Source organism: Tasmannia lanceolata, unplaced genomic scaffold, assembly GCF_043159265.1.
Source record: "Tasmannia lanceolata isolate RefF3 unplaced genomic scaffold, GAP_Taslan_0.1 ptg000003l, whole genome shotgun sequence".
Lineage (NCBI taxonomy): Eukaryota > Viridiplantae > Streptophyta > Magnoliopsida > Canellales > Winteraceae > Tasmannia > Tasmannia lanceolata.
In genome coordinates, this window is record NW_027518680.1 from 64,282,660 (window position 1) to 64,310,000 (window position 27,341).

The 27,341-nt window shown below is 39.5% G+C and overlaps 1 protein-coding gene across 4 annotated transcripts; it reads right to left on the reverse strand.

Annotated features, from left to right (window-relative positions):
• Positions 1 to 357: 357 nt before the first annotated feature.
• On the reverse strand, positions 358 to 23,817 carry LOC143858674 (putative glycosyltransferase At5g03795). Of its 4 annotated transcripts, none has more exons than XM_077369408.1 (3): positions 22,792 to 23,686; positions 22,679 to 22,725; positions 358 to 1,263 (listed from the first exon to the last, which is right to left on the reverse strand). In XM_077369408.1, exons 1-3 carry the CDS (start codon positions 23,479 to 23,481, stop codon positions 795 to 797), a joined length of 1,206 nt encoding a protein of 401 aa, XP_077225523.1. In that variant the 5' UTR covers positions 23,482 to 23,686; the 3' UTR covers positions 358 to 794. The 4 variants fall into 4 exon arrangements, with proteins under 4 accessions (XP_077225523.1, XP_077225507.1, XP_077225513.1 ...); XM_077369398.1 differs by lacking the exon at positions 358 to 1,263 and adding an exon at positions 2,080 to 2,771 and having other exon boundaries at positions 22,792 to 23,817; XM_077369392.1 differs by having other exon boundaries at positions 22,679 to 23,681.
• Between the last annotated feature and the right edge of the window lie 3,524 nt (positions 23,818 to 27,341).

Genomic DNA, 27,341 nt, shown 5'->3' on the forward strand with positions numbered 1-27,341 from the left:
ACTACCTCTATCTCATTCGTATTAACCTTAACCCATCACGAAACCCCAATTGGGGTGCAGTTGTTTTAGGTCTTCTCAATTAGAGGACATACAACTGTGGGTCCCTGTATGTAGGGAAAAGACTGTTCAAGGAACTAAAGACCCGTCGTACGGAACCCAACATTCGAATCGGGCAACGAAAGAATGATCCAACAGCTGTATAAAAGACGTAAAATACAGGGTTTGAAGGGCATTGAAATGTATTTTTATTGACCAATCAGAATTGCCTCCCAGAACTTATAATTGTCTAATCAAGTAGGCAAATGCATGCATCTTCTGATCCACAATTTTTTTTTTTTTTTGGTGGGCAAGTTGGGGTTAGGCATGACCCTACCAGAATTTAATGAAAAAAATAATATTACAATTGAGTATAGAGAATTCCACTAGAGTCCTTACACACAATATCTAAGAGAGCAGATGGAATAGATACCAGATCAATATCCATCCCTTTACACGGACAATCAATCTTAGACAAAAATCAGCAGCTTCGTTTGCTTCTCTCCATGTGTGGGATGCTTTCCATTGGAAGAATGAGTCTAGGAGGCCTCTGATCTTTTGCCCATAAGGTCGAGCACACCATGGGCACCCAAATTCTCCGATGATGATCTTTACCGCCAGCATGGAATCTAATTCAATCCAAATGTCGTTAATATTTGTCTTCTTTGTGCCTTGGTAAATGGTTTTCCATTTCCAGCATATATATGAGAGCAAGATGAGTAGTTATAGAAAACAAGCCACCTATGTTGCTTTGATGATCACGATCTTCTGATCCACAATTGGTATGCAGTCATATGAAAGGAATCATAGCCTTTCGGAATCAAATGCCATTGAAAGTGTTTCCTGACTTGGCAGATGTTCTGATACATATCTAAATACATCTCTCTGGATATAGATAATAATATCTGTTTCAAGGAGGCAATGTCTCCGTGGCTGATGATGACCGAGAACTTGTTCCAGTCCAACACATTCGCAAAGGGAAGGTCGTAGTGGTTAGAAATAATAACAGGTATGCAACCATAATGCAAGGAATCTGAGATCCTCGCAGTGTTTACCTCATACCCCTTCACATGTAGGCAGTATCTGCTCCTCCTAAACCCTTCCTCATATGAGGTGGGTGGATTTCCAGAGAAAATGTCCATAGAAGTGTCATTCCCCCACATGGATATCAGCTCCTCACGAACCCGGGAATTCTGTGTTCGTCCAGCAAAGAAGGCCAGTCTAGTCCTGCAACAAATGGATACCTATCATAATCTGTACAAAATAGAACTTCTTGTCATACTCAGAGCTGAAGGTACTATGAACTTCCACAAGTCTGTACTTTGGACCTGAACCCTTTCTATGATATTATAGCATCTAGAAACATTATTTCTGGAAAAAAACAAAAAACAAAAACAAAAAAAACAAAACCAAAAAAATAATATTTTGCTAATACTTCAATTTATACATTTCATTGATATTTTTTCTAGACAAATATAATTAGTTATATCATCAGCCTCTACAATCAAAGCAAATCATACCCTGCTCAGACCTTTTTCTTCATTCTACTTTACAGGGATATTTAGGTAAGTGGGTACTTTTCATATAGATAGCATAAGAATAAAAAGAAGAGAATAGCATTCAATATATTGGTAGTTTTAGATTGAAATTACAGGTTAAAAGAAACTCTAATCTCTATCATTTACGAATAACAACTTTGGCAAAAGAAATCTGACCTCTTTTTTTCACTATTATCTCTATATCAACATGAAAATGGAGCTTAGATTTTAGTTTAGTATGCCTAGTTCTAAACAAGGTTTTAAATTTCGGTTTAGGCATCAGCCACACGGAAATGGAAACATTTTGGTTTTGGTTGGAAATTTTGGGAGAAATCATGTAAAATCAAGGAAAAGCTATGCAAATGAAAGAAATTTAAGATGAAACTTCAGGAAATGCTAGAATTAACATAAATACACACTTAGAAACCATCACATAAGCAAGACAACCATCCATAATGGTTTAATAACATCATACACCTAATAACATGCCCGATAATTCATTACATATCACATTTCACATGTAATTCTTTTTTTTTTTTTTTTTTTTTGAGTAGTAGCAAAATTATATCAATAAAGCACACGAGATGGTCAATTACAAGAGGAAGCGGAAGATAAAGGGGAAAAGGAAAGGAGCGTCAACGAGAATAAAAGCAAAGTAGACAATCAATCGAGAATCATGGGGGAAGATCGCCCAAAAGGGCTAGAGCATCCTTAGAGACCCCCTCTCTAGCAAGCCAGTTAGCAATATCGTTAGCTAATCTGCGAACATGCCGAAAAATCACAGCGGCATCACCAATACAGTCCTTGATTTCATCAAAATAATGATCAAACCTCCAGGGATGTGAAGAAGTTCCCTTCAACCACCGAATGACATTGAGCAAGTCCCCTTCTACTACTAGATTCCCGAGTATCTCCTGGCCCAACAAAATCATTCCCTGATGAACTGCCCGGACTTCCGCCTCCAATGCATCCGCCACACCAATCGGCCCCGCAAAAGCCCACACCACCTCACCGTTCTCATTACGCAAAACCCCTCCAATCCCAGAGGGACCTGGATTTCCGAGGCTAGAGCTGTCAAAGTTGAGCTTAATGAAGCCTACATGTGGAGGCTCCCATTTTAGCATTGCTTTTTGTCTTCTTTCTTCACTATAGCAAATTTCCTTCCAACCATGCCATAGGTCATATGATGAGATAAATCTGAAAGAGGGAAGGGATTTTGCCCAGGATATAGTTAAAGCCACTACACATATAAATTTTGTATAGTTCATACACGGCATTTCACATGAAAATAATATAAATATAATCATGTAACACACATCGATATAGTATACCACTAATGAACCTACGGTTTTGATTTCGATACGAATATCGATTTCGGTATCGTTTTGGTGGGGATGGAAATGGAAACATTTCGATCGTTTCGTGTCGGTTGGTTTTGGTGGAAATTAAAAACTGTGGTCCTTAATTCTAATTGTAAAGAAATGAACTGACAGAAACAAACAAGAAGAAAATTCTCAAGTATTCTTAGCTGCAAGAATGTCAATAAACATTTCTTTGAATCCCAATGAACATAATCTTTAGCCAAGTGAAAGGCATGTGATAAACCGAGGATTGTAGACCCTTGCTTGTGTCATCGAGAAATTATAAAATCAAGCCTTTTATGTTTCTGATGTATGATAGTTGGTACATTGTGGTACATTAAAGTGATAAAAACACCTAAAACTCTATGCAGAGAGAGCCCTTTCCGATATTGTGGATGCAAAGTATCATAAACCGTACTAGTAATTTCAGCCAGTCGAATCAACCAATTGAGCTTCTTCGCATTGGAGTCAAACGAAAACTTAAACCATCCACAAGTTTTCAACTTGTCTTCAACATAAGCATCCATCTGTTTAATCATAGCAGCCAACTTTGAATGCCTTGATTCATATGGTCAATTGATTACATCATATAAATAGATGCTTTCACGAGTATTAAATCCATGTACAACATCCACAGATTTAGCCCAGGCTTAACTGCCACTATACACATGTATAAGAGGCCTCCCATTTGAAAGTATGCCATAATGTGGCTGATATGTTTATTGGTTCCCTACCATGAAGAAATGAGCCAATTCCTCAGCCACATGTTGATGTAGGACCAGGAAGAGAAATAGAAGAAAAAGAGGAGAGAAGAAGATTAGGAGAAGAGAAGGAGAAGGAGAAGAATAGATGAGGAATAGGGGAAGAAGAGAAAGAAATTAGGGGACAAGAGAAGAGGGAAGAAGAAGAGAACCAGAAATAGAAGAGAATATTAGAGGGGAGAAATCTCAATCAATATTCAATTCATCAAAAACTAAAAATCCCTAATACATGAGGCCTATTTATAGGCAATTGAAATAATATTCCATGGAAAAAAACTAAATTCTCTATCTCTAAATAACATGAAAAATAAATGCCCTAAAAACTAAAAACACGGGAATATAAATCCTAAAAAACTAAATACCGTGGAAATAAATCCCCTAAAAGTGCTAATGGGCAAATATGCCACTTATTGGGCCTACAATCCACATCATTCTCCCCCTTTTGAAAAGAACTCACCCTCAAGTTCTAGTCTGCCTGGATCAAATATGTAGAAGAATTGGGGAAGAAGAGAAGCGAAAGAATAGAGGAGAAAGAGGGGAATTGGGGGAGAAACTCTCAATCAATCAATTAATCATCAAAACCAATTAAAGTTCCATACATGAGGCCTATGTATAAAAGCCCTAAAACTAAAACATAAAAATAAAAATCCTAGAAACTAAATAATATGGAAAATAAATCTCTAAAATCCTGATGGGAAAATATGCCTCTTATCCTCGTTGAATTACATCCGAGTCTGAGAATGACCAGAAATCAATTTTTTTCCTCTTTTTCAGATAAATAAAAGTTACAGAAGAAACGAAAAGAGATAAATTACACAAGGGCCCAAGATTTCCAGATTTTGAAATCTAGCCTAAAATACCTTCTCCAAGTACATCATCTGCAACCATACTGGCTCCACTTGTAATATGTCTGGGATACATCATTTGTTGTAAATTCCTGAACTCATCAATGAGGTGCTCTAATCTTCGTGGAGCAATAGAATATTCAAACCCAATTAACTGCATTCTAAGAGGCTCTTTCCACAATCAACTTCCATTCAAATCTTGAAATAAAAAAGCGCTCAAGATCTGCTTTTTACAGTTTCTCACCTATTGGATCCAAATAGCATAACCTCAAACCTGTAGACTAAGGATACTTTTCTCTCACTTTGCAATTGATGGAAGATTTTGAGAAAGATTGTAATAAATCTTGTTTTAATTTTTCATTATCTCTTAAAACCTAGAATATAAACTAGTTATCAACATTTAAGTTTATATCCATTTACAACCACTGCGCTGGAAACCAAGCTGTCCCCAATCCACATTTATAAGATACAGAGAGTTAAGAAACCCCAAAGTAGCTGTTTACACAGCAACATAAATGGTTGATACATCATTTCCCAAAATATCATAAAATAGGGAACTAATTCAGACCAACTAATGTGGGATGTGTATTTACAAATATATCTCCCTAATGCATAAAGGAGGAAGAAAAATCAAAATATTCTGACTTTGACTGAGAGGGTGGAAAAAAACATTCTCCATAGAAGAAGAGTTCTTTACTTGGGGGGAGGATCACGGTTATCAAAGTGGTGCTCACTAACCTCTCTCTGTAGTTCATGTCTCTTTGTCGATGTCCTTGGGTGTGATTGATAGGCCCGAACAGCTCCAAGCAGGCATGTGGCAACCAAACAGGCCCTAAGTAATTGTTGCATGTCTGCTGAGGTGGAATTCCTATCCCCTCATAGTTTTCAAACCAAATTCCACTGAAAATGTGTAGTTTTTTTTTTTTTTGAATGATACAAAAAATGTGGAGTTTGGCTTGAAAAATCTTGAGAATAGTGCTTTTTCTCTTTTTTCTCTCCCCCCTTCCTCTCTCCTCTCTATATTGGTAATAGCACCCCCTACCTATTCTCCTACTCTCCGAGTCTATGCCGCATAACCAAACACTACTAACCACTATTCTCCGAGGTAATTCTTGGCGAATCCAATGCTTGTATCCTCCGTGTTGACTTTTGATGTAGGGTAATTGCAGGGCAAGTTCAATACGTGTGGATACTCAGGTCTTGCTTAATGAAGTTACTTGGTAAGCAAGAGAGCTGTGGAAAATCAGTCACTGTAGTCATTATGAACTAAATTTCTACACTGGTGTGACTGCCGGTCAAAAGAAAGGCCTGTTACTTTTTTTTGAATGGTCAAGAATTGCATTAATAAAAGACCGAGATGGTCCAACAGAAATACAAAGATACGAATAAACATAAAATACAATAGATATATACAGGTAATAGAAACGCCAAGACAATAAGAAGCTCAAGGTGGAAGGAAATCATAATGCTCCAAAGCCTCCAACTGAACTCCTCTCTTAGCTAGATTATCTGCCACCCCATTTGCAGATCTTCTAACGTTGTGGAAACAAATCATTGAGGAACCTGCAATAGCACGAATCTGATCAAAACACATAGCGAACCACCATGGAAAAACTTGAGAACCACAACCAATGGATCACATCAAGGGAGTGCACTTCCTCCATTTTATCTAAATTTTCTCCCACCAACAATTTTAAGCCTTGGTGAACCACACTAACCTCCACTACAATAGAGTCGGCCACGCCTAAGGGGCCAGCAAACGCCCATCTAACTGAACCCGAATCATCTCTAAGAACACCCCCAATCCCGGCCGGTCCGGGGTTTCCCAAACTAGATCCATCAAAATTAAACTTCAAGAAACCCAAGGCCGAAGGTTCCCAACGTTGCAATATTGAGGATCGCGTTTCTGAACTAAAGTACACCTTCTTCCACCCATTTCAAAGATTAAAGACGGACACGGACTTGAAGCAAGGGATCGTCTTAACCCAAGAAATTGTTAAAGCGATCACCTTCAGGAATGAATGAGGAGAACTCTTAGCATGACCCTTGAAAACCCGGGCATTTCTCTCCTTCCAAAGATCCCAGATATCCGTAAGGAATGAAACATTCCACAAAATCCAACCTTTCTTCTTCCAAGGAACCAACTGCCAACTTTCCAATAAATCAATGAGGTGCAATGGAAAAACCCAAGAAATGTCGAATCTGCCCAAAATTCCACTCCATATTTCCTGAGCTACCTTGCAATGAATCAATAGATGATTCACGGATTCTCCAGCCTCTAGACATAGAGAGCAATGATGTATAATTATCATGTCAGGCTTTCGCAGGAAGTCCACCAACAGAATCCGCCCAAGGAGAGCCGCCCAACAAAAAACGAACCAGGGTGGGGCTTGGATAGACCAAGGTTGCCAGAGTGGGAAGCAAAAGAGGGAGGCGAAGCGGGAAGCGAGGGCTTTCAGGAAGGTGGGAAGCGGGAAAGCGGGAAGCGTGAAGGGTTGAAGGGTCGGAGAATTTTTTTTAATAGTTAAATATTTTAAAAAGAAATTAAAAATAAAAAAATTACTAAAAATATATAAGAAATAATTCTATGAACCAATTATAAAAAAAACACTTTTTATTAAAAGATCAAAAATTTACTTAAAGGAAAATCACTATCAGCTGAAATGCTGATAGCTAAAAAAAAACTATGAAATGCCTATGTTGACCAGTCTGTTGACTAGTGTGTTGACTAGTGCCTGACAAGATGAAAAAATTTTAGAAACCAAATTATGAGATTTTTTTACTAGACTTTTGAGATTTAATAATGTTTGAACATGATAGAATTTATGAATTTTTAAAATTGAAAAAAATACCCCATCGTTTGGAAGTTAAGATTTTGACCCAACCCAATTTTTTAGGTGTGCAACTTGGGTCGGGTTCGACCCGAACTTGACGGGTTGAACCCGATTTTGGGTCGGGTTGGGTTGGCCAAATCACACCACGGGTTGGGTTAGGGTTAGAATATGCGAACCCGAATTCATTTCGGGTTGGGTTCAGGTTGAGGCATGAACAACCCTACCCAACCCGAAACCCGAATCTCGTATGCGATAACCCCTGGGAAATCAAAACGTTAGGTGGCTCATTTTTCAAAAGTCAAAACTTTAGATTTTTTAATATTTTAAATAAATATTGATTTGATTTGACTGTAGAACTATTACTTTTCACCCTTTTCCACACCCTTTCCCTCCTTTTTTTTTTTCTTTGCTTTTTTACTAGTCTCAATGCCATCAAATGAAGTAGAACTTGCATTCTCGCTACACATGTACAGCTGGACTCTACCAAAGCCACAGCTCATATCCTTTTTATTATTATTATTTATCTTTCTCTCTTCCCTGTCCCAATGCCAAATAGACAAACTCAAATCTTCATTGAAACTCATCTCTTCACGCAAGAAGCACTGAAACACAATGATAACACAAGGCGACTGGAGGAGGAAGGAGGAGAAAAAGGAAGAGAATCTGCCGGAGACACCGTCCCAAGAACTGTAAAAATAGTCCAAGGTAAGTTTTTTGTAACTTGTTCTTTTTTCTGTCTCTTTCTCTTCCTGGTTGTTCTCTGGATTAACGAAGGTGGTTTTTATTAGAGATCTTCTTTACCCGAACAAAAATCACCATTCTCCTCTATTCAAAAAAAAAAAAAAAATCACTGTTCTCCTATTTTTTTCATCTTTTCTACTTCTGATTTTTTTTGGAACTCAGGTCGGGTTGGGTTGGGTTCGGGTTGAGAGAAAAAATATTCGGGTTGGGTTGGGTTGACCATCTTCGGGTTCAAACTCGGGTTGGGTCGGGTTGATGCCAACCCGACCCGAGTTGCACCCCTACATTTTTTCAAATTTTGTACTAGAACTGGTAAGTTGGCTTTTTATCCTTTTAGATTTGGGTCTTGAAACTATTTTTAATAAACTCAAATGCGGGGAATTCCCTTGTTTACATGTAAATCCGACATTTACTTAAACGAGGACTATCAAGAAATAAGGAGGGTAGACAGGAAACGCGCTTCCCATAGAGTGGGATGCGCGTTTCCCATAGAGCGGAATCATGCTTCCCATAGAGTGGGAATCACGTTTCCCACATTTCCGAAAAGGGATTCCAAAAAATTAGGGAATCGAGAAGATTCCTGTTTCTGAATCGCGTTTCAGGTCCCCATTCTGAGTAGAGATTCCTGCTTCCGTGGGATAGACCATACCCGAGCAACTCTGGAGACACAGGACAAGGCACAAGGTGGAGGTAGAAAGATTTTGGGGAGAACTCACTAGAAGAATTTCAAACCCATACCTTTATATCTGGACCATCCCTCTTAATGAAACAATCCTCAGGAATTTTGAAAAGTCTAGCCACCGACGGGAACTCTCTATCAAAGAATTTTCTCCTGAAGATGGGCAACCACACAACCACGTCCTCTCTTCCTTAAAGAAATCCTTCACTAGTCCCTCCTTGAGAGTGGATACTACAGACAACTCCGGGAAGAGATCCTTTAATGGGGAAATAGAGCACCATTTATCATACCAGAATCTTACCCTATCACCAGAACGAGCTTTGAACCTAGTTCCAGCCTTGAATACATGTAAATATTTCAAGATATCACGCCACACTATGATTCCAGGCCGATTAAACGGACCCTCTGACTCTCAATGCCCCAAACATGTACCATATTTACTTACTATAACTTTTGCCAATAACTGCACCTTCTCCTTCTCAAACCTCCACAATACCCAAGAGCGCTTGGTTCACTTAATTTAACTTTCTAATCAATAAAACTCCAGCTCTAAAAGGTTTGCAAACATCCTCCCATTTAACAAGAGAAATACCATGCTTTTTCGTTGATCCCCCCATAAAAACCTTCTCTGAATTTGCTCCAATCTCTTGATAATACTCATAGGACATTTAAAACACCGAGAACTGATAAATCGGCCTTAATTAAAGTAACTCTTCCTCCCCTACTAGATTCCTTTTCCATGTGTCTAGTTTCTTTTCCACTTTCTCCACTATCCTGTCCCAAGTCATTTTCTTTGGTCTACCACCTCCCAAAGGCAACCCCAAATATGATGACAGTAGATTGTCCACTTAGAACCCATGATCTCAGCAAGGCCTTCAATTACTTCCAAATCCACATGAATACCTAAAATTTTTTACTCATGAAAATTTGACATCTGTCGAGTCACCACCTCATAACACCTAATGATAACCTTGAGATTCAATACCTTCACCGTAACAAGGGCACCAAAAAGAAGCGTATCATCTACATATTGAAAATAGGATATCTCTATCGTCGATAGGCCAATTTTGAAGCCCTCAATAAGGCCACAAGCTCTACCCTTATCCATCAGTCTACAAAGGGTTTCAGCAACAATGACAAAAAGGAAAGGAGATAGCGGGTCTCCTTGCCCGAGCCGATGTAAGGATTTGAAGAATCCTTTAGGAGATCCATTAGTGAGTATCGAAAACCATGCTGAGGAAATGTACTTCTTAATCCACACTCCCACTCTACTCAGTCATAAGTTTTCTCCATATCTAGTTTACATACAATTCCCTACAGACCCATCTTTGAGTAGCAGCAAGCCGCCTCGTTAGCAATTAAAGAACAATCTAAGATTTGTCTATTACTAGCAAAAGCCGATTGGTAATCAGAAATTACTTTGATGAGGACATTCTTTAACTGATTGGATAAAATCTTAGCCAATACCTTATACAAACACCCAACCAAACTTATAGGGCGAAATTCAGATAAAGAAGAGGCTCCAGGCACCTTAGTGATAAAAGACTACGAAAGTAGCACTCTTCCCTCTGTCAAGCTACAAGCATTCAAAAAACTCCCTGAAGAATCTCTTGATATCATCTTTAACGTGCCCCCAACAAGCTTGAAAGAACGGAAGACAAAAGCCATCCGGACCTGGGGCCCAATCCCGAACCAAGGAGAAGATGCCCCATTCTACCTCTTATTCTTCAAAGGGTTTCTCCAATTTTCTAATATCTTCCTCTTCTAGATGAATACTTCACACCTTTGGCCGAGCTATCCTCTCAGAAACGTATAACCAATTATTGAAATCCACTATTTCATTCGTTATTTCCTCCTTGTCAATTCGTACCCCATTTATTTTCAGAGTCTCAATTTGGTTTCCACGCCTTCTAGCACTTGCAATACCATGGAAGTATGCAGTGGCTATGTCCCCCTCCTTAAGCCATTTCACCCTAGATTTTTGTCCCTAGGTAATTTCTTCATACACAAACAAAGGGTTATATTCTTCTTTGAATCTCCCTCCTTCCTCCACCTCTTCTGTTGAGGCTGAATTCCTCTCCTCTTTCATCTTTATTTCGTTTATTCTAAGTAACAACCAGATTTTTCTTTCCACTATGGCTTTTCTCCAATCTGAGTTCCATTCTTTAAGCTTCTTTTACAAATAATGAAGCTTAGTGATGGGGACCATCGTAGGGCCATATTTTAATTTCTCATGATTCTTGTAGATGAAGCTGGTGGAATTTTTCCTGCAATAAATCGTTCTTTCAAACAAAGTTGTTGCAACTTGGACGGCTATACTTCGGGCACTAAAATTCCTAATCATTGGTCTTTTTCTTCAAGGTGGCTATTATAGCAAGCATACAATGGACAGGTGTACCACAGGAATAGCAATAGCATATTTGCCGGCAGCGATATGTGAGATTTGGCTAAGGGGATCATGATGTTAATTATGGGTCTTCATTACTGAAAAAGTATCGGTTCCAGTGGTTTGTGGCTTTTATTCTTAGTACCACGTACATGTCCCTATTGTACGGCTTATATGTACCTATTTAGGTTGTGGCCCATCTAATGGACGGTTTGGATCATCCTATGGTGCAGGCAATATCCTACTTTTTAATTAAGTGAGGAGTGTGACCATCAAAATAGGGAAGTGACTGACATCGTTTCCCTATATGCATCAAATACCGAATGTGAATAAAGAGATTAAATTTCAGGTTCAAGCAGGTGGAGGATTGCAAAAACAGAGAGAGAGAGGGAGAGAGAGAGAGAGAGAGAGTGTGCTCTACAAACCCTACTATTCTTGAACTGCTTATTTCTAGGTGATCTGCCCAACAAAACCAAAAACCAAATTCTCCTGAAGCATCACAGTAAAAAAAAAAAAAATTTACAACAAAGGCAATATTTGTAAAGAATATTTTACTCCCAAAGGAGGATCTGCCTACGAAAGCGAAAGTAACCATATTTTACTCCCAGAGGAGGACATGCCTAGGAAAGCTAAAATTACCCACCGGTCACTAGTAAGAGTGATTGTTCCAAAATAAAAGCATCTATTCAACATAGTAAAGACCTCAAAGTGGAAATCAAATAAAGTCATAACATAATAAACAATCAACTCAAACATATTATTCTCAATTAAGTTCTTATTTTTCACCTAGCATAACAATTCCTTGGTAATCCTAGATGAAGGTTTCTACAACAGAGCTCTTTGAACACAATAAAAACAACAACACTCAACTTCTCAACGAACATTTCACTGTAGAAAATAAGATTACAACAGGCATATTTAGAGATAGCAGGCATATGTAGAGATTTTAGAGACTAAACTACTGAGAACTCATACAACAAACTGAAAAAATATAGATAACCATAAATGATGGAGAATGATAAGTATAGATAATTTAGAAGTTATTCATTGACAGGATGGCATCAGTTATACTATGACTTCTTAATCTAGAAAGACTATTAAATTAATCAGTCGTGGCATATTTCTGTGTAGAAAATCCGAGAAATACTTCTCAATGCGGATCGAACACGATGTGCAGCAATATACCAAAAGAACGATGTAGAGAAACACAATCACACAAGAAATACAAGATTTTACGTGGTTCGGCACTGCCTACATCCACGGGGGAAGATTTGCACTATTTCGGTCTAGGGTTACAAAGTCTCTTCTTCTTGGCCAAGAAACACAAAAGAATAAAAACTTAATCCCGCAACCCTAAGATGTGGCTTATATATCAACGCCACTGCATGGAGAAATTTACCCAAATAACCTTAAGAGAAAACTCAAAACCTAAATTTACCTTCCGTTGTGCTACCCCCAGCACCCCCAGCGAGCTAACCACGTAGCTCAACCCGCGTGTGCATCGCGCACATTGGTCCGTCAGGGTCGTGTATAATGCCAGAATACAAGACATTTGCACAACATTCTGCTATGGGGTTATAACAACATGATGTGCGCAACACATTGTTTTTGTATTGAGTAAGTATCGGTTGTGATCCTCAACCTCAAACACCACGTCATTTGTCATAAGAAACAGAGGAGTGCAAGACAACACCTAGAAAATGAGCTATTATATAATTAACAATGAACCTGTTAACTTACTAACTTCTCCAAAAGCTTAAGCTGTTGGAGAAAGGCGTTATTTATCTTTTATACTTTAACACTCCCTCGCACGTGTGGCCCGCTTGGCAAACACGTGGCACATGTGGTCCCACTTTGGGCCGACCATCGCATGTGGATTTTTGCTATCCGGGAGGTTTGAACTCGAGACCTTTGGCTCTGATACCATGTTAACTTACCAACTTCTCCAAAAGCTTAAATGTCCCTCGGGGAAGATCTCGGAAACCCCGGTGTCGTATCTTGTGGTTCCCACGTTGCCGCTGCGTGGAGGGGCGAGATTGTCCACGTTGCTTCCACGTGGAGGGGGAGATTGTTGGGGTTCCACGCAAAAGCAAATAGTCCCACATCGGTAAAGTGGATTGGATGGGGATGTGTTATAAGGGAATGGGCACCCTCCCTCTAAAGGCTAGCTTTTAGGGGTGAGTGCTACCCGGTTAAATTCCCTACAAACTGATAGTTTCACAGAACCCAATCATTTCTTCCAAATTGCAGTAATTGGTTAATTTTCTCAATTAAATATAAAATCAACTGCATTCTTTTCTCCAATTTTTTTTCATAGAAAAACCAAATTGGTGGCTTTCTAGGGTTCCAATTTCAAAGTAGGAAAACAAAGATCAAACTCCGTACTGAAAATCTACACCTGAAAACCCGATTCTCAAAATACGTCTGTAACAACACTAAAACCCTTAGTCTGAAAAATCAAATTTGAGGAAACATTTCAGCATATAAAAGGATTTGAGAATCAATCAGAGCAAAGAAATGATCTTAAATAGTTACAACTAAGATGGAGAGCATGTATAAATATCAAATAAAAAAAATATAAAAACAGAAACCCTTACACACACAACTTGAACAGCTCCTGTCTTCTCCTATTTGAAGGAGACGTACGGTTTGTTGCAGGCACGCTTGAAACTGAGCTAGGGGATGGGTCCGGCAAACATTGCGAGCATATTTCTATTGGGAACATAAATTCGACAAAAACATTTTGTAAAAGAGCATGGGAACAGAAAAAACCGATGAAACAAAGCTACATACATACCAAAAGAGGAAATAAAATAACAAAATGGATATGTCAAAATAGAAATATACGACATACTCATTACACAGAACTTCATAAACAAAGATTTTTTTTAAAAGAAAAGGAAGCCAATACAAAAAAAAAAATGTTATTAGTAAGAGAGAGAGAGAGAGAGAGAGAGAGAGAGAGAGAGAGAGAGAGAGAGATACTTTCAGCCCCTCTGTTATTAAACCTTTGCGAATTGGAAAAAAATCCCAAGTAGATATTCTTTCACTAATTTGCCATGATGCTAAGTCAAATGTATACATATTTCCATAAAAACGTTGGGTAAAAGAGCATGGGAGCAGAATGTAAAACCCCTATTAGGAGCATAAAAAAGACCCTTCATCTATGCCATCTTCTATCCAAATAAAAGAAAAACGATGAGCAAGAGAGAGCAGAGACAGAGCGGTGGAGAGGGTGAGGGGTTTTGATAGGTTACAGAGAGAGGAGGATAGAGATGGTTTTCATTAGGGTTTCATTTTGTGTTGGAGAAAGATCTAGAGAGGTCTCAGATATATATATATATATATATATATGAGGAAACTGTTGGTGAGCTTAAGCGCACCAAACTTATGGTGCGCTTAAGCTCCCCAATCACATGGGGGCCCACTTTTCTGTGGTGATCCAAACCATTCATTTGCAAGGCCTTATGATAGATAGGGGGTGTACCAAAAATCAGCTCCATAGGATCATCCTAACCCCTCCATTTGTGGAGGACAAAAAATGGGCAGATTTGTGTCTGTCCATTTTTGTCCTTCACAAATGGAGGGGTTAGGATGATCCTATGGAGCTGATTTTTGGTACACCCCCCATCTATGTAAGGGACTTTCAAATGAATGCTTTGGATCATCCTAACAAAGTGGGCCCCCATGTGATTGGGCGCTTAAGCTCACCATAAGTTTGGTGAGCTTAAGCGGACCAATAGTTTCCTCTCTCTCTCTCTATATATATATATATATATACACACACACACACACACACACACACACACACACTAGTAAAAAAAACCCGTGCGATGCACAGGCCGACAAAGAACTGGACGAACCACATCATAGGTTGATCCTAATCGTCCATGCGATGGAACACAGCATAAATAGGTTGTGCCTCAAAAATCATTTCCATAGGCTGATCCTAGCCCTCCAATCTATAGAGGTTTCTATAATATGTTGTTCCTCTTAAATCGGATGGTTAAGATCACCGTATAGATTTTTTATTAAAAAAGCATAAAGGATGGCGGTAAGATTGAAATTATGTGGCTTTAATGGGTGCCTTTGTTAAAAAGCATAAAGGAGGGGGTAGGATTGAAAACAAGTGGGTTGAATGAGTGCCTTTGTTAAAAAAAAGTCAAAAAAAGTGATGTGTAATTCTCATAGAATTTTGGAAGAAATTCAAAAAATTCTCTTATTTTCTCTTCTGATATATATATATATATATATAAAGAGAGATAGAGAGAGAGGAGTACGCATGTGGGTTTGGGGAGAGAGAGAGACGCGTGGACCGGATATGTTTATTTCGTCGTTTTTTCATTTAGGGGAGGATAGGGAGAGTTATTTTGAGAGAAACAAAGGGCATTAGATGGTATATTTGTTGGAAAATCCTCCTTGTCAATCTAATAGAATTTACAAAGAAAAGAAAAAAAAATACCTATTTTCTCTTCTGCTATATAGATATAGAGGTGTGTGTATATATTTGAGAGTAGGGTTACATAGAAAAGACAGAGATACCCCCACATATGTGGATATGTGATACAGCCACTCTCAACACAAACCACATATCACTAACAGTAATTGCGCAAAACCGATCCGTTAATGCATGAACCCTATCCTCTGAGAACTTAAGTTGCTGTAACATGAAGGGCAGAATGCTGTCATGTTTCACTATTTCCTTTATCCAATATGTTGGCACTGAAATTGGCCTTCATTATAGCTCAGGTTAGTGACTAATAACTCCATAATAAAGAACAATTGTTCCATGGTCAATAACCCATTCAAATACAATAACTTTCAGCAAGTAACTCCAAAATGTCTGTCAAGCAAAACAATGGAGGAAGGCATGGGACCACCTTCAAACGTCACACTGGGATGTGAGAAATCCTCTTAAAAAACTACTTGTCCTTTAGTTCCAACAATTACAAAGACTAGCTTGAATTGAAAATGGAACTAATCTAAGACACTTAATATATGCAATGATTCCTCTTTTGCTCTAATATTAAATTCCAATACCTCATGTACATGGGAATTTTCAGCACATCTTACCCATTCAGATGACTAGCACTTAACCGAGTTGCAAAGGCAAACTTCATAGGACATGATAGTTAATATGCAGGATCCACTGACATAGGTCAAGGCATCATGGTTCTCTTTTGCAAGTGAGCCAAAGTTTACGAAATTCGTCAAATGAACAGATACTTGAAGAGGAACAGCAGATCTCGAAGCTGTGGTAACAGAACTTCCAGATCTGCTCGTCTCTGCAAGTAGTTTTCCAAACAAAACCAAGGGTAATTCCCATGGGAGCTACTTGATCCTTTTCCAACAGAATTTCCATCCAATCGGTTATATCAAGTTGGAATTTCCATTCAAAAGTGAAGAAACTTACCTTTCAAAAGAGAAGAAACTTACCAAAAACAAGATCAGTTGATGAAGTGAAAGCAAGGACTGCATGGAATCCAACATCTACAAACAGAGCACTCTACGAACAGAAGCAGGCACAAGCAGGAACAAAAATTTCCTTTCATTCAATGAGACTTTCCATCAGACGCCCAATCTTCCAGCTACAAATGAAATCAAACCTTGCAAGCTACAAGGATGTGATTGATGAAAAAAGGAGAAGATAAGCTAGCTGCCCAAAATCCTCCTCCTTGATCGAAATTACACAAAAAAACCTAGAGGGTTTTCCTTCCAAACTTAGACCTAGGGTCTAATTTCCCTTCAAATCCAAATCAAAGTAAAATCCCCTTAGTCTTTATATATAGCCCATTACCATGAGGAAATGACCTAACTACCATTGCTTAATGACAAATGACAATTAAGACTATGAAACATCAATAATTGCCTAAACTACCCCCTACATGGCTAATGCACATGAACAAAAATAAATCCCTAAGCTAATGAGAGACGGAGCAGAAAGCCTGAGTGAATTTCGTCCCATAAATCTAGTTGAAAGTATTTTTACGATCCTTGCCAAAGTGCCAGTAGATCGTCCCCGATTGATGCTAGGAGGAATCATTTCCAAGTCACGGTGCCTTCATTCAAGGTAGAAAAATTCTAGATGGTGCATTGTGGCAAATAAATGCATCGAATTATATCATTGAGCAATTAGATTGGGGTCCTTTGTAAGGTTGACATGGGAAAAGCATATGATAGAGTGGAATAGAGTTGTCTTGAGTACCTTATGAGGAGAATGAGTTTAGATCTAAGTGAAGAGATTGGATGTCTACGTACTTATTGTTAACTAGATACTCAATTTTGATAAACAGGTCTCCTGAAGGATATTTCAAAACTTCCATGGGCCTTTGTCAATGAGACTCATTGCCTCCTTTCCTTTTCACTATCTTGGAGGAAGCCTTTGCTAGAATGACGCATAGGCTAGATTCAAAGGTTTAATTGAAGACTTCCATATAGATCACCACTAGATTGAACTACCCCACCAACAATATGGTGATGCTACATTATTATTCAGCAGCCCAGACATCTGCAAAATTAAAAATTTTAAGGTTAGATGCTACGAAGTGATATTTGGTCAATGAGTGAACTTTGTCAACTCTGTGGTTATGCGGATTGGATTGGAGAATTCTGAAACAGAGGATCGGGTCAAAGAGTGGTTTAGTGGATTGGAATGTCAGATTTGGGAGTGAAAGAATGTTGGCCCAGGTAAGGGAACCCAAGAGGGGGGGGGGGGGGGGGGGGGGATGCAGATAGTAGGCCAAATAAGTGGGGCATATTTGCCCATTGGGATTTATAAGATTTTTATTTCCATGTTTTTAGTTTTTAGGGCTTTTATTTTCCATGTTATTTAGAATTAGGGAATTTATTTATTTTCCATGGAATTTTAGTTCAATTGCTTATAAATAGGCCTTATGTAGTAGAGATTTTCAATTTTGGATGATTAATTGAATTGAGAACTTATCCCCCCGATTTCTTTCTTCCTATTTCTTCTTCTTCTATTCTCTCCCTCTTCTTCTACTTATTCTTCTATTCTTGTCTTTCTCTTCTCTTCTTCTTTTCTCTTTCCTTTCTTTTATTTCTCTTCCCGGTTGATGCAGATTATAGGCCAAATAAGTGGGCATATTTTCCCATTAGGACTCTTAGGGATTTATTTCCATGCTACTTAGATTTCCATGTTATTTAGTTTCTAGGATTCTTATTTCCATATTTTAGTTTAGGGCTTTTATTTTCCATGGAATTTTATTTCAATTGCCTATAAATAGGCCTCATGTATTAAGGTTTTTAAGTTTTGAATGATTAATTGATTGATTGAGATTTCTTCCCTCTAATATTCTCTTCTTCTTCCCCTTTTCTCTTCTTCTCTTCTCTTCGTGCCCCAAAAATGAGGGAAGTTGGATTATCCTAAACCCTTTGAGTAATGGATTTTTATTTAAGTGACATCAAAAGAATAGGGGCCACAAATCTCCTCAAATCCAAGGGCTTAGGAAAATCCAACATCCCTCATTTACTGGGCACAGGTTGTCAACAATGGGGCCCAAGGAGTGGTTTAGATCATCTATTCATGAAGGCGTGAGTGCTGCACTCATGTACACCATATAAAAACACCAAAAATAGTTACATGCGTTGTCATTCTCTTGCATCGCAAGCAATGCCACTAGGAAGGTGCGGGTCAGGAACTTAGAAGCAGGAATCTTCCCTCGGGGTGCCGCTCCCACCTCAGAACCTCGATTCGGCGCTCCTTAGGAAGGAGCTTCCAGGAAGCGCGACCCCAAAGAGACGGGAACCCCTCCCATGACGCTCCAAGCCTACTTCCGCTCCCAGCCTGCTTCAATTACACCATAAGTCCCATCATCACCAATTTTCTTGCATCAAAATCCTCCAACTCTTCAAAGTACTTCATTGGAGCAAGCACAAAGGCTTGTGCATCTTCAGAAGGCACGAGGAACGAGTGCATGGAAATGAAGATGGTTAGAAATTACTGCTTTTGATGTACTTAAATTTTGAAAGATGTATATGAAAATGGTAAGAAATTATTATTTTTTGATGTACTAGAATTTTGAAAGATATATAAGGAAAATATTACATACACGCCCCCATAGCGCTCCCAAACTTAGACTCTTCTAGACCCCCACGCTTCCTCGACCCCACTCCCGCCTCCGCCCCCGCACCCGCTTCGCGCTTCTAAGGTCAGGAACACTTTGGGCTTGTTGTGCAATTGTCTCACTTTGTGCTTGTTGTTGTGACTTGTGCAAATGTCTTGGATTCTGGTATTAATATACAAGCCACGTATTAGACTTCCGGGATATCATCTTTTTGGGGTGTATTCTTGGCTAAAAGAAAAAGAGAATGTTTGTAATCCTAATTAAAATAGTGAAAACTCTTTTCTCCCGAACCACATAAGTCTTGAGTTTTTTTGTTTGTGATTGTGTTTCTCGCATCTCGTCTTGAGAATTGATGCGCATCATGCTTTACCTTATTTTGAGATATTAGAGATGTCTCTCAGTTTAAAACACTTGCCTTCACTGAAAGTCAAGAATGATCTGGTTTTAAACATCAATACTTGATTGAGATTTCTCCCCTCTAATGTCAAGTATGCACTGTTCTTGCCTTAATTTTGTGAGGCCACATTGATGCCGTGGAATCTATAATAACTTCTCAAGGATGGTTGTTTGTCCTTAATAAGCTGTAATGCCCTTGTTTAAGAGCTTAATGGTAGGCCGATGCAATCATCAAGACCAATTGTGCATAAAAAGAGTGATGAGTAGGATCAAACACAAACAAGTACAACTGAAGCCAATATGAAGCAACCTCAAAAGTAGCAACCAATCAACATAACCAAGCTGAGATGTAATGTGCAAACCAAAAACTAGTAGCCACCACAAAAATCTCTGTCAAGCAAAAACATAGCAACCAACAATATCCAAGAATCCGATGCGAAGAAATCCAAAAACAAGTATATCAGCCTACACAACATAAACCACACTCATAAATTGAGCCACACAAGCTGAAAGAAATGTCGAACATTGTAGAGTACTTCTAGCAAATAATCCACACCGAAGTCATTGCCAAAAGAACCCTGCACACCCACTCCTAGGACGAGCAAAGTTAAGAAACTTTGCTAGCTAGCTCTGATACCATATGACGTTAGCGGAAGCAAATCTTAACTTGGAAGTGGTTGATTGCAGGACTGATTGTGAAATCAATGGACAGGAGGCCTTCACCACTATTTTACCACTAAACTGAGAAAAATTCCAATTCTCGGAAGATACTTCACTATTGAACTGGATAAAATTTTGAAAGTGGAATCGGTCTTACTTTCAACAACAGTTATCAAGGTATGATGTTACTGTGCTAGCATGACAAGCTTGACAGCCTTCTGTAATGAGAGTATTCCACCTCCAACTTTCCAACTTTTTAGAACTTTGAAACTAGTAGGATTCATGAAAACAAGAGTCTGTATTATAAGCTCCATCCAAAGTCCAAACATATCCAACAGCTAGTGGAAGGCTGACCATGTTGAATTGAATTGTGATTTAATTCCATAATGGCACACATTCACGGTCACAAGTTACTATCCCAGAGACCCTTAAATAATGACTATACTCTAATCACCTGAGTGGCAGCCCAAAAGACAATTTCCTTAAGATCAATTCAAGTACAGACTCTAGGTTCAGAAAATTAAACCTCCATACAATGACCCAGATGGTCGTGACACAATTAGGATATGGGTTGAAATGGCGTGCAACCCAATCCTTAAGTTGAAATCTGATTCCCTTATAGCTCAGCTCGGAAACGAACCGGCATGGATGTTCTCTTGTTTGGAAATGTCTGGCTCCCTTTCCTTTTAATAGAAACCAAGCTCAGATGACAAAGTTTCAACCAATGAGATGAAGAGGATCCAAAAGAAACCATAAGCACTCCCTTCAATTAGTGACAGCGACATCATATCTGAGCTTTAGAAATTGATCTCATCCTTTAGGAACATTAAACAAACAGTTGACTTGCATGGTATTTGGCCAACAAATTTTGGTTTAACAAATTATTTTAGAACATATAAAAATAAATAAAGTGACTTACTATGGCAATAGAGGGCAACAATCTTCATGCTATTAGGTGTTAAGAGCAGAACCATGCTTAGTGGTATTTCTCCTCAAGACAAACTCACTTCCAAATTCGTGAGTTGAAGATTCCTCCAAGAGAATCCTTCCACTTGAAATTGAGATTAAACTCTAAGGGTCTGTTTAGATACCTCATGCATTTGTATTTTGACTTGGATTTGAGTTTTGGATACAAAATACATCAATCATCTTCACGATATGTTTTGAGAGAGCGGGGGAGGGATGTCACGCTGCTGCCGGAGCAACGTTGAGGAGCAGCGACGGTGAAGGAAGTTGCCACAAATATTGATTTCCAAATAATGTCTCACAGAACAGATTTGAAAATCGGAATTTTTTGCACTATTGTAGCTAATTTAGAAATCTAAGGATCTGATCCAGTTCAAAATAACAACTAAATCCAAATCTAAATCTTGTGGGTATCCAAACATGGTCTAATTGAATTTTGAGATCAACTCAGCTATGGGCATTAAACTCCCTTACTAACAGAGCTAGTGAAAATGTCTCAGAGGGTAAACTCTTGTCTGTGCTTAGGGCACAGATCGAGTTGTTGCTTGACGAAATTTTCATTCACATTTCCATCGACCTTTGAGAGAACCATCACTGGTAGGAGTAAAGGTACTTACAGAGAGAAGGTTCTCAAAGAAAATTCATAGCACCATCATGAATGTTGATTTTGAGCACGATCTTCTACAAGGATTGTTCGTCTAATTCTAGCACAATAATAAGCAGCTTCACGAAGAGTAATTGCAGATTTCTATCTTTTTTGATGAATTGCAAACAACTGATGGTTTGATCGAGCAAGGGGATGCCTGATCTTCTGGCTAATATAGAGATTAATCCTTTCTGACTATAAGGAAGAAATGGATTTTGGGAGAGGAGGAGTTGCATTCAACAAACCTTAAACCCTCTTCTCAAGAAAACTAGTAAGAGAAAACTCTCTTTTCCAAACTCCAAAAACACCCTAATCTTTCATTTCATCAAAAGCCCCTTACAATAAGAAATTAGGCCTTATATATAGCCCATTACAACATGAAAATACCTAATTACCTCACCTAGAGAAAATGATCAAAATGGATAAGAAAGGCTTAAAATGGCTAAACTAACACTAAGTAATGAAATAAAAGAGAAAATTCCTGTAGTAATGAGTTTTCTAGGCCAATGTGATTTTTCCAAGGGGATGCTCATGCATCAAATCTATAATAACTTCTCAAGGAAGGTTGTTTGTCCTTAATTAGCTGTAATGCCCTTGTTTAAGAGCTTAATGGTAGGCCGATGCATTCATCAAGATCAATGGTGCATAAAAAGAATGATGTAGCTAGCACAATTAAACTTAAACCCAAGAATCATATACAGGCAGGCAGGCAGGCAGAAAAGATGTATAATTAAAAAAAGAATACCTTGAATGGGGTGGATTCAATGGTATCTCGGGAACACGCGGCCAAACCTGCGGTAGCCCCACATCTTTATGAGCAACATATAGCCTCTGAAAGTAACTAGAGGAGCAAGTCACCTGAATGGCATTGCTCTGCAGATGCCGGTGCTTGGAGGCGGCATCTCTCCCGACGGAGTGGCAACACACGTAGAAGTGATCGGAACCCCAAGACGCATTCCAGAATCCAAATTCCCGGGCTATGTGGGTCGTGTATCGGGCAACGAATTCGGCAATAGATTCCTCGGAATGCACTCGAGGATCGTTCCTGAGAGCATTGATGGAAAATGGCATGAAGAAGAAATGTGCCTCTTCAGGGTGAGATGTAAGGAAAGAACTGCGGAGAAGGCTGATCTTGAACATGTGCTCGCTGAAATAATTACCGAGTTTGGGGTTGAAAGGGTCGGGATGGGGAAAGAAAATGCTTGCAAAGGGGGATGATGAGTTGGAAACATGGGGATAGACGAAAATCTTCAAGTTGTTGAGCATTTCCTGAAAATCGAGAGTGAAGAGATCCCAATTGTGGTAGGGGTTGGGGGTGGGTGGGAGCTTTGAGGACTTGGCACGTTGTTTCTTGGGTTGGATTGCCTTGTCTTCTTCTTTTAACAAGTCTGCATTGGAAGTGAGAAGCAGCGATGAATGGGAGATTGCAAGCCACGAGAGAGTTGCTGCCGCCAGCACCAGCAGCGCCAGCACCAGGCGTGGTTGGAACAACCTTAAGTTCACTCCTCTACTAGTCTTGGAGGAGGAGGAAGAATAACCACCCGCCATCTCTCTCCCTCTCCCTCGTGCTGCACTGCGGTGTTATTCACCGCCCAATTTGTCTCTTACCAAAATTCCTTGTTTCCGTGTATTCATTCTTCTCCGAGACGGAGAACACAACAGAAATACGGTCCAACCAATGTCGAATCGTTTATCCTTTTTCCTTTTATCCTTTTTTTTGTTTTTTTTTCTTTTATTCGTAAGCTGGGGGTAGGCAGACCCCTACTAGATATATTAAAATAAGAAAAGGATACAGCAATAAGAGCGAAGAACCAGCCCCTGATCCAAAACAGAGGGCAAATCAAGAGCAAGATAGCTCAAAAACACAAAGCAAATAGAAACAAAGAAAAAACGGCTCCCAATGAGTCTTCAACAAGGGAGGGAACAAAAAAGAAGAAGGGCAGTAACATAGCAAAGTACCAAACTGACCCAACCAAAACAAGGGGGGATATCCCAACCCAACACCACCCAAGACTATCCCGGAATGAGACCCTTAAAAGGGGGGGATCTTATTCCAAGAGCTGAGTTCGTGGATGGATGGATTTTTCCTTTCTTTTTTGAAACAGTTTGCCAGGGATCCTCATTGGGGGAATTTGGCAAAGAAGGATGTGCTTTATCTGAACTGGAACTGCCCTTTGGTGTCTTTGAAATGCTTGAGGCTTCAGGGGGGAACTTCTGTTGGTTCGGCTTCTCTTGAGAGGGGGAAGATGTGTCATTGATAACAAGAGCTGCAAAACGATTCTGGTGCTTGACTTGAGTTTCGGATGGGGTAGAAGACTTGTCCAGAGCTGAATTCGATGGAAAGCTATTATCCCCAAAAATTTTATCCTTTGAGCTAAAGTCTGATCTATTCTGCACTGGTCTCCATTCCTGCTTAGATTGAGATGGGTTTTGTCTTGGATACATGCTGCAATCTTCCGAGGAATGAGAGAAATCCTTGCAATTCCTACATGCTTTTGGTTTCCAGTCATAAATAATGTCCTAAACGATTTCCCCAGAGGAAGATTTGAGCTTAATAGATTCAGGGAGCTGCTGCCCGGCGCTAACTTGAACACACAATCTTGCATAATTTAGTCTCGTAGCCTCCGCTGTGTGGGTATCCATATAGAGAGGTTTCCCTATCAAACTGGCTATACGACTCAAGCAATGCGCAGACTAGAACTTGAGGAGTAAACCTGGGAGCCGGATCCAAACCGGAATTTCAGAAATATGTTGCTTTTCAAGAGAGGCTTCTGAATCCCATCTTGGAGGATAAGAGGCCTACCTCCGTAGTTATGGGAAGTGTCTTCAAGAACACGCGAACAATCATCCGAGTTAGAGAATTTGAAAAGATAAAACCCATTTTGAAGAGTGAAAAGCTGAAAATCACCCATTAGTTTCCATTTTCGGGCAACGTTATCCTTTAGGGATAAGAAGTAAGGCCTCCTGCCCAGGAAATAACCCACCAAGCAATTTACCCATTGGTCTTCAGCTCCCTTGGTCTCTTCATCCATGAAGGATAGAGCCAAATTTCCCTTTTCATCATCATCAGGAATGAAATGGTTAAGTTTTGTGGACACAACAGGTGAAGGCTGGGGTGCAAAAAGCGATCTCCAAGGGTTTTGTGGAATTCCATCTGATGCAGGCTTAGGAGGAGAGGGGTCTGTTGCACACTTATGCTTTCCACCCCTCTGGGAAAGCAAAGCACTGTTCTCATTGGGGAGAAAGCCTTGGGATGAGAGGGCTTGAGGAGGAACTGAGATATTACCAACCAGCGTTTGGATTTCATTGATGGGGCTGGAGGAAGGTTTGGAAGGGAGGAAATTGGACGAAATAGGAGGATAACTAATTGCTGCAGAGGAACGGGTGTAGACTGAAGGGTATTTTGTGCAAGCTGAAGACTATCATAAGTCAAAGGAGGCCCATCAGTGACCAGATTCCTTTTATCCTTTACTACTCTTAAAGCCTGAATGAGAAAAAAATTCATGGGCTTCTTCCTCTCTAATTCCCTCTTTGTCCCACGCCATATGCTTCTTACCACCTTAGATTCAGGAGTTATTACGTAGAAGCCATACCTTCCGTCCGATTAGCAAGCCTATTTTAGTCTTTCCGTCCTCCAAGTTACCCTTGGACAAACGTCCAAGAAGTCACCTCCGAATCTACCAATGAATGTTTTTTTTTGTCTTCTCTCGACGCACTCCACGCATCCTCGAGATGGCACCACCTGTTGCCCGAGAAGCACAGATGTCGTCTACCATGATAACATTTCCCCCCTTTCATCTTCTTCCTCATGGGTCAAAGCAGAGAATGAATGAACTCTTTTTCTTTTTTTTTTGAAAGATAAAAATGAAAGAACTCTTTGTATTTTAAGGATTTTCATTTTCTTCCTGCTATAATTTTTTTGGTAGGGTTTTTAATGTTTTCGTGTTTGATGCAGCTCTTGAAGAATTTCCCAGGTTAGGCTTTCTCCTTATTTAATTTATTCTACTTTCTTTATGTCATTTTTTTCTCTTTACTAAATTTATTTTATTTGCATGTCTGATTTCCTGTAGGGTTTTTCTCTTTTTGATATATGCTTTTGCTTTATTCTTTATTTTTTGTTTGCCTATTTTTATTATTGGAAACTACAGGTTTGGTAGAAAACTATGAATTAAAACTACTGTAAGGAAGAGAAGGAGTATGAAACGTGTGTGTTTTCCATTCACATAAGAAGTGTATATATACAAATTACATGAGTAAATCAAATCCCTAAATCATGGGATTAATAAAGAAACAAATAAATGAAAATATATCAACCTCTAAATATATATGGCACACAGGATATCTTTCTTATATGGTTCAAGACAGCTTTCTTATACCAAAGCCTTCCATTGTGATTGTTTCCAATGTGGTTGAACTTTCCACAATGTTGCTGCCAATGTCACACGGTTCAATAGAAAGCTTCCCAATACTTGCGCTTCCAATATTGGCATATGCCAACCGTGTAATTACCAAACCTGTAGTTTCCAGTAATACTCCCCCTCAAGGTGGTGCATGGATGTCAATGATGCCCAGCTTGCGAATCAGGCGATGAAAATGGTCCTTTCCAAGTGGCTTAGTAAAAACATCGGCCCGTTGCAAATTAGAAGGAGTGAATTCATTTTGGAGCTGACCGGACTAAACTTTTTCACGAACGAGATGACAATCAATTTCAATATGTTTGGTTCGTTCATGAAACACGAGGTTTGCAGCGATATGTAAAGCAGCCTGATTGTCACAATGAAGAATCGATGGGTGCGGATGAGGTACCCCTAAGTCATGTAACAAATAACGAAGCCAAGATAATTCGCAACTAGTAGAGGCCATTCATCGATACTCTCCTTCAGCTGAGGAGCGTGAAACTACCTGTTATTTTTTTGTCTTCCAAGAGATTGGGCTGTCACCAAGGTTTAGGGTTTAGGGTTTAGGGTTTAGGGTGTAGGGTTTAGGGTTTTAGGGTTTTAGGGTTTAGGGTTTAGGGTTTAGGGTTTTAGGGTTCAGGGTTCAGGGTTCAGGGTTCAGGGTTCAGGGTCAGGGTTCAGGGTTCAGGGTTCAGGGTTCAGGGGTTGAGGGTTCAGGGTTTGAGGGTTGAGGGGTTGAGGGGTTGAGGGGTTTAGGGGTTTAGGGTTAGGGGTTTAGGGTTAGGGGTTTAGGGTTCAGGGTTTAGGGTTGAGGGTTTAGGTTTAGGGGTTTAGGTTTAGGGGTTTAGCGTTTATGGGTTTAGCGTTTAGGGGTTTAGGGTTTAGGGTTTATGGGTTCAGGGTTCAGGGTTCAGGGTTCAGGGTTCAGGGTTCAGGGTCCAGGGTCCAGGGTCCAGGGTTCAGGGTTCAGGGTTCAGGGTTCAGGGTTCAGGGTTCAGGGTTTAGGGTTCA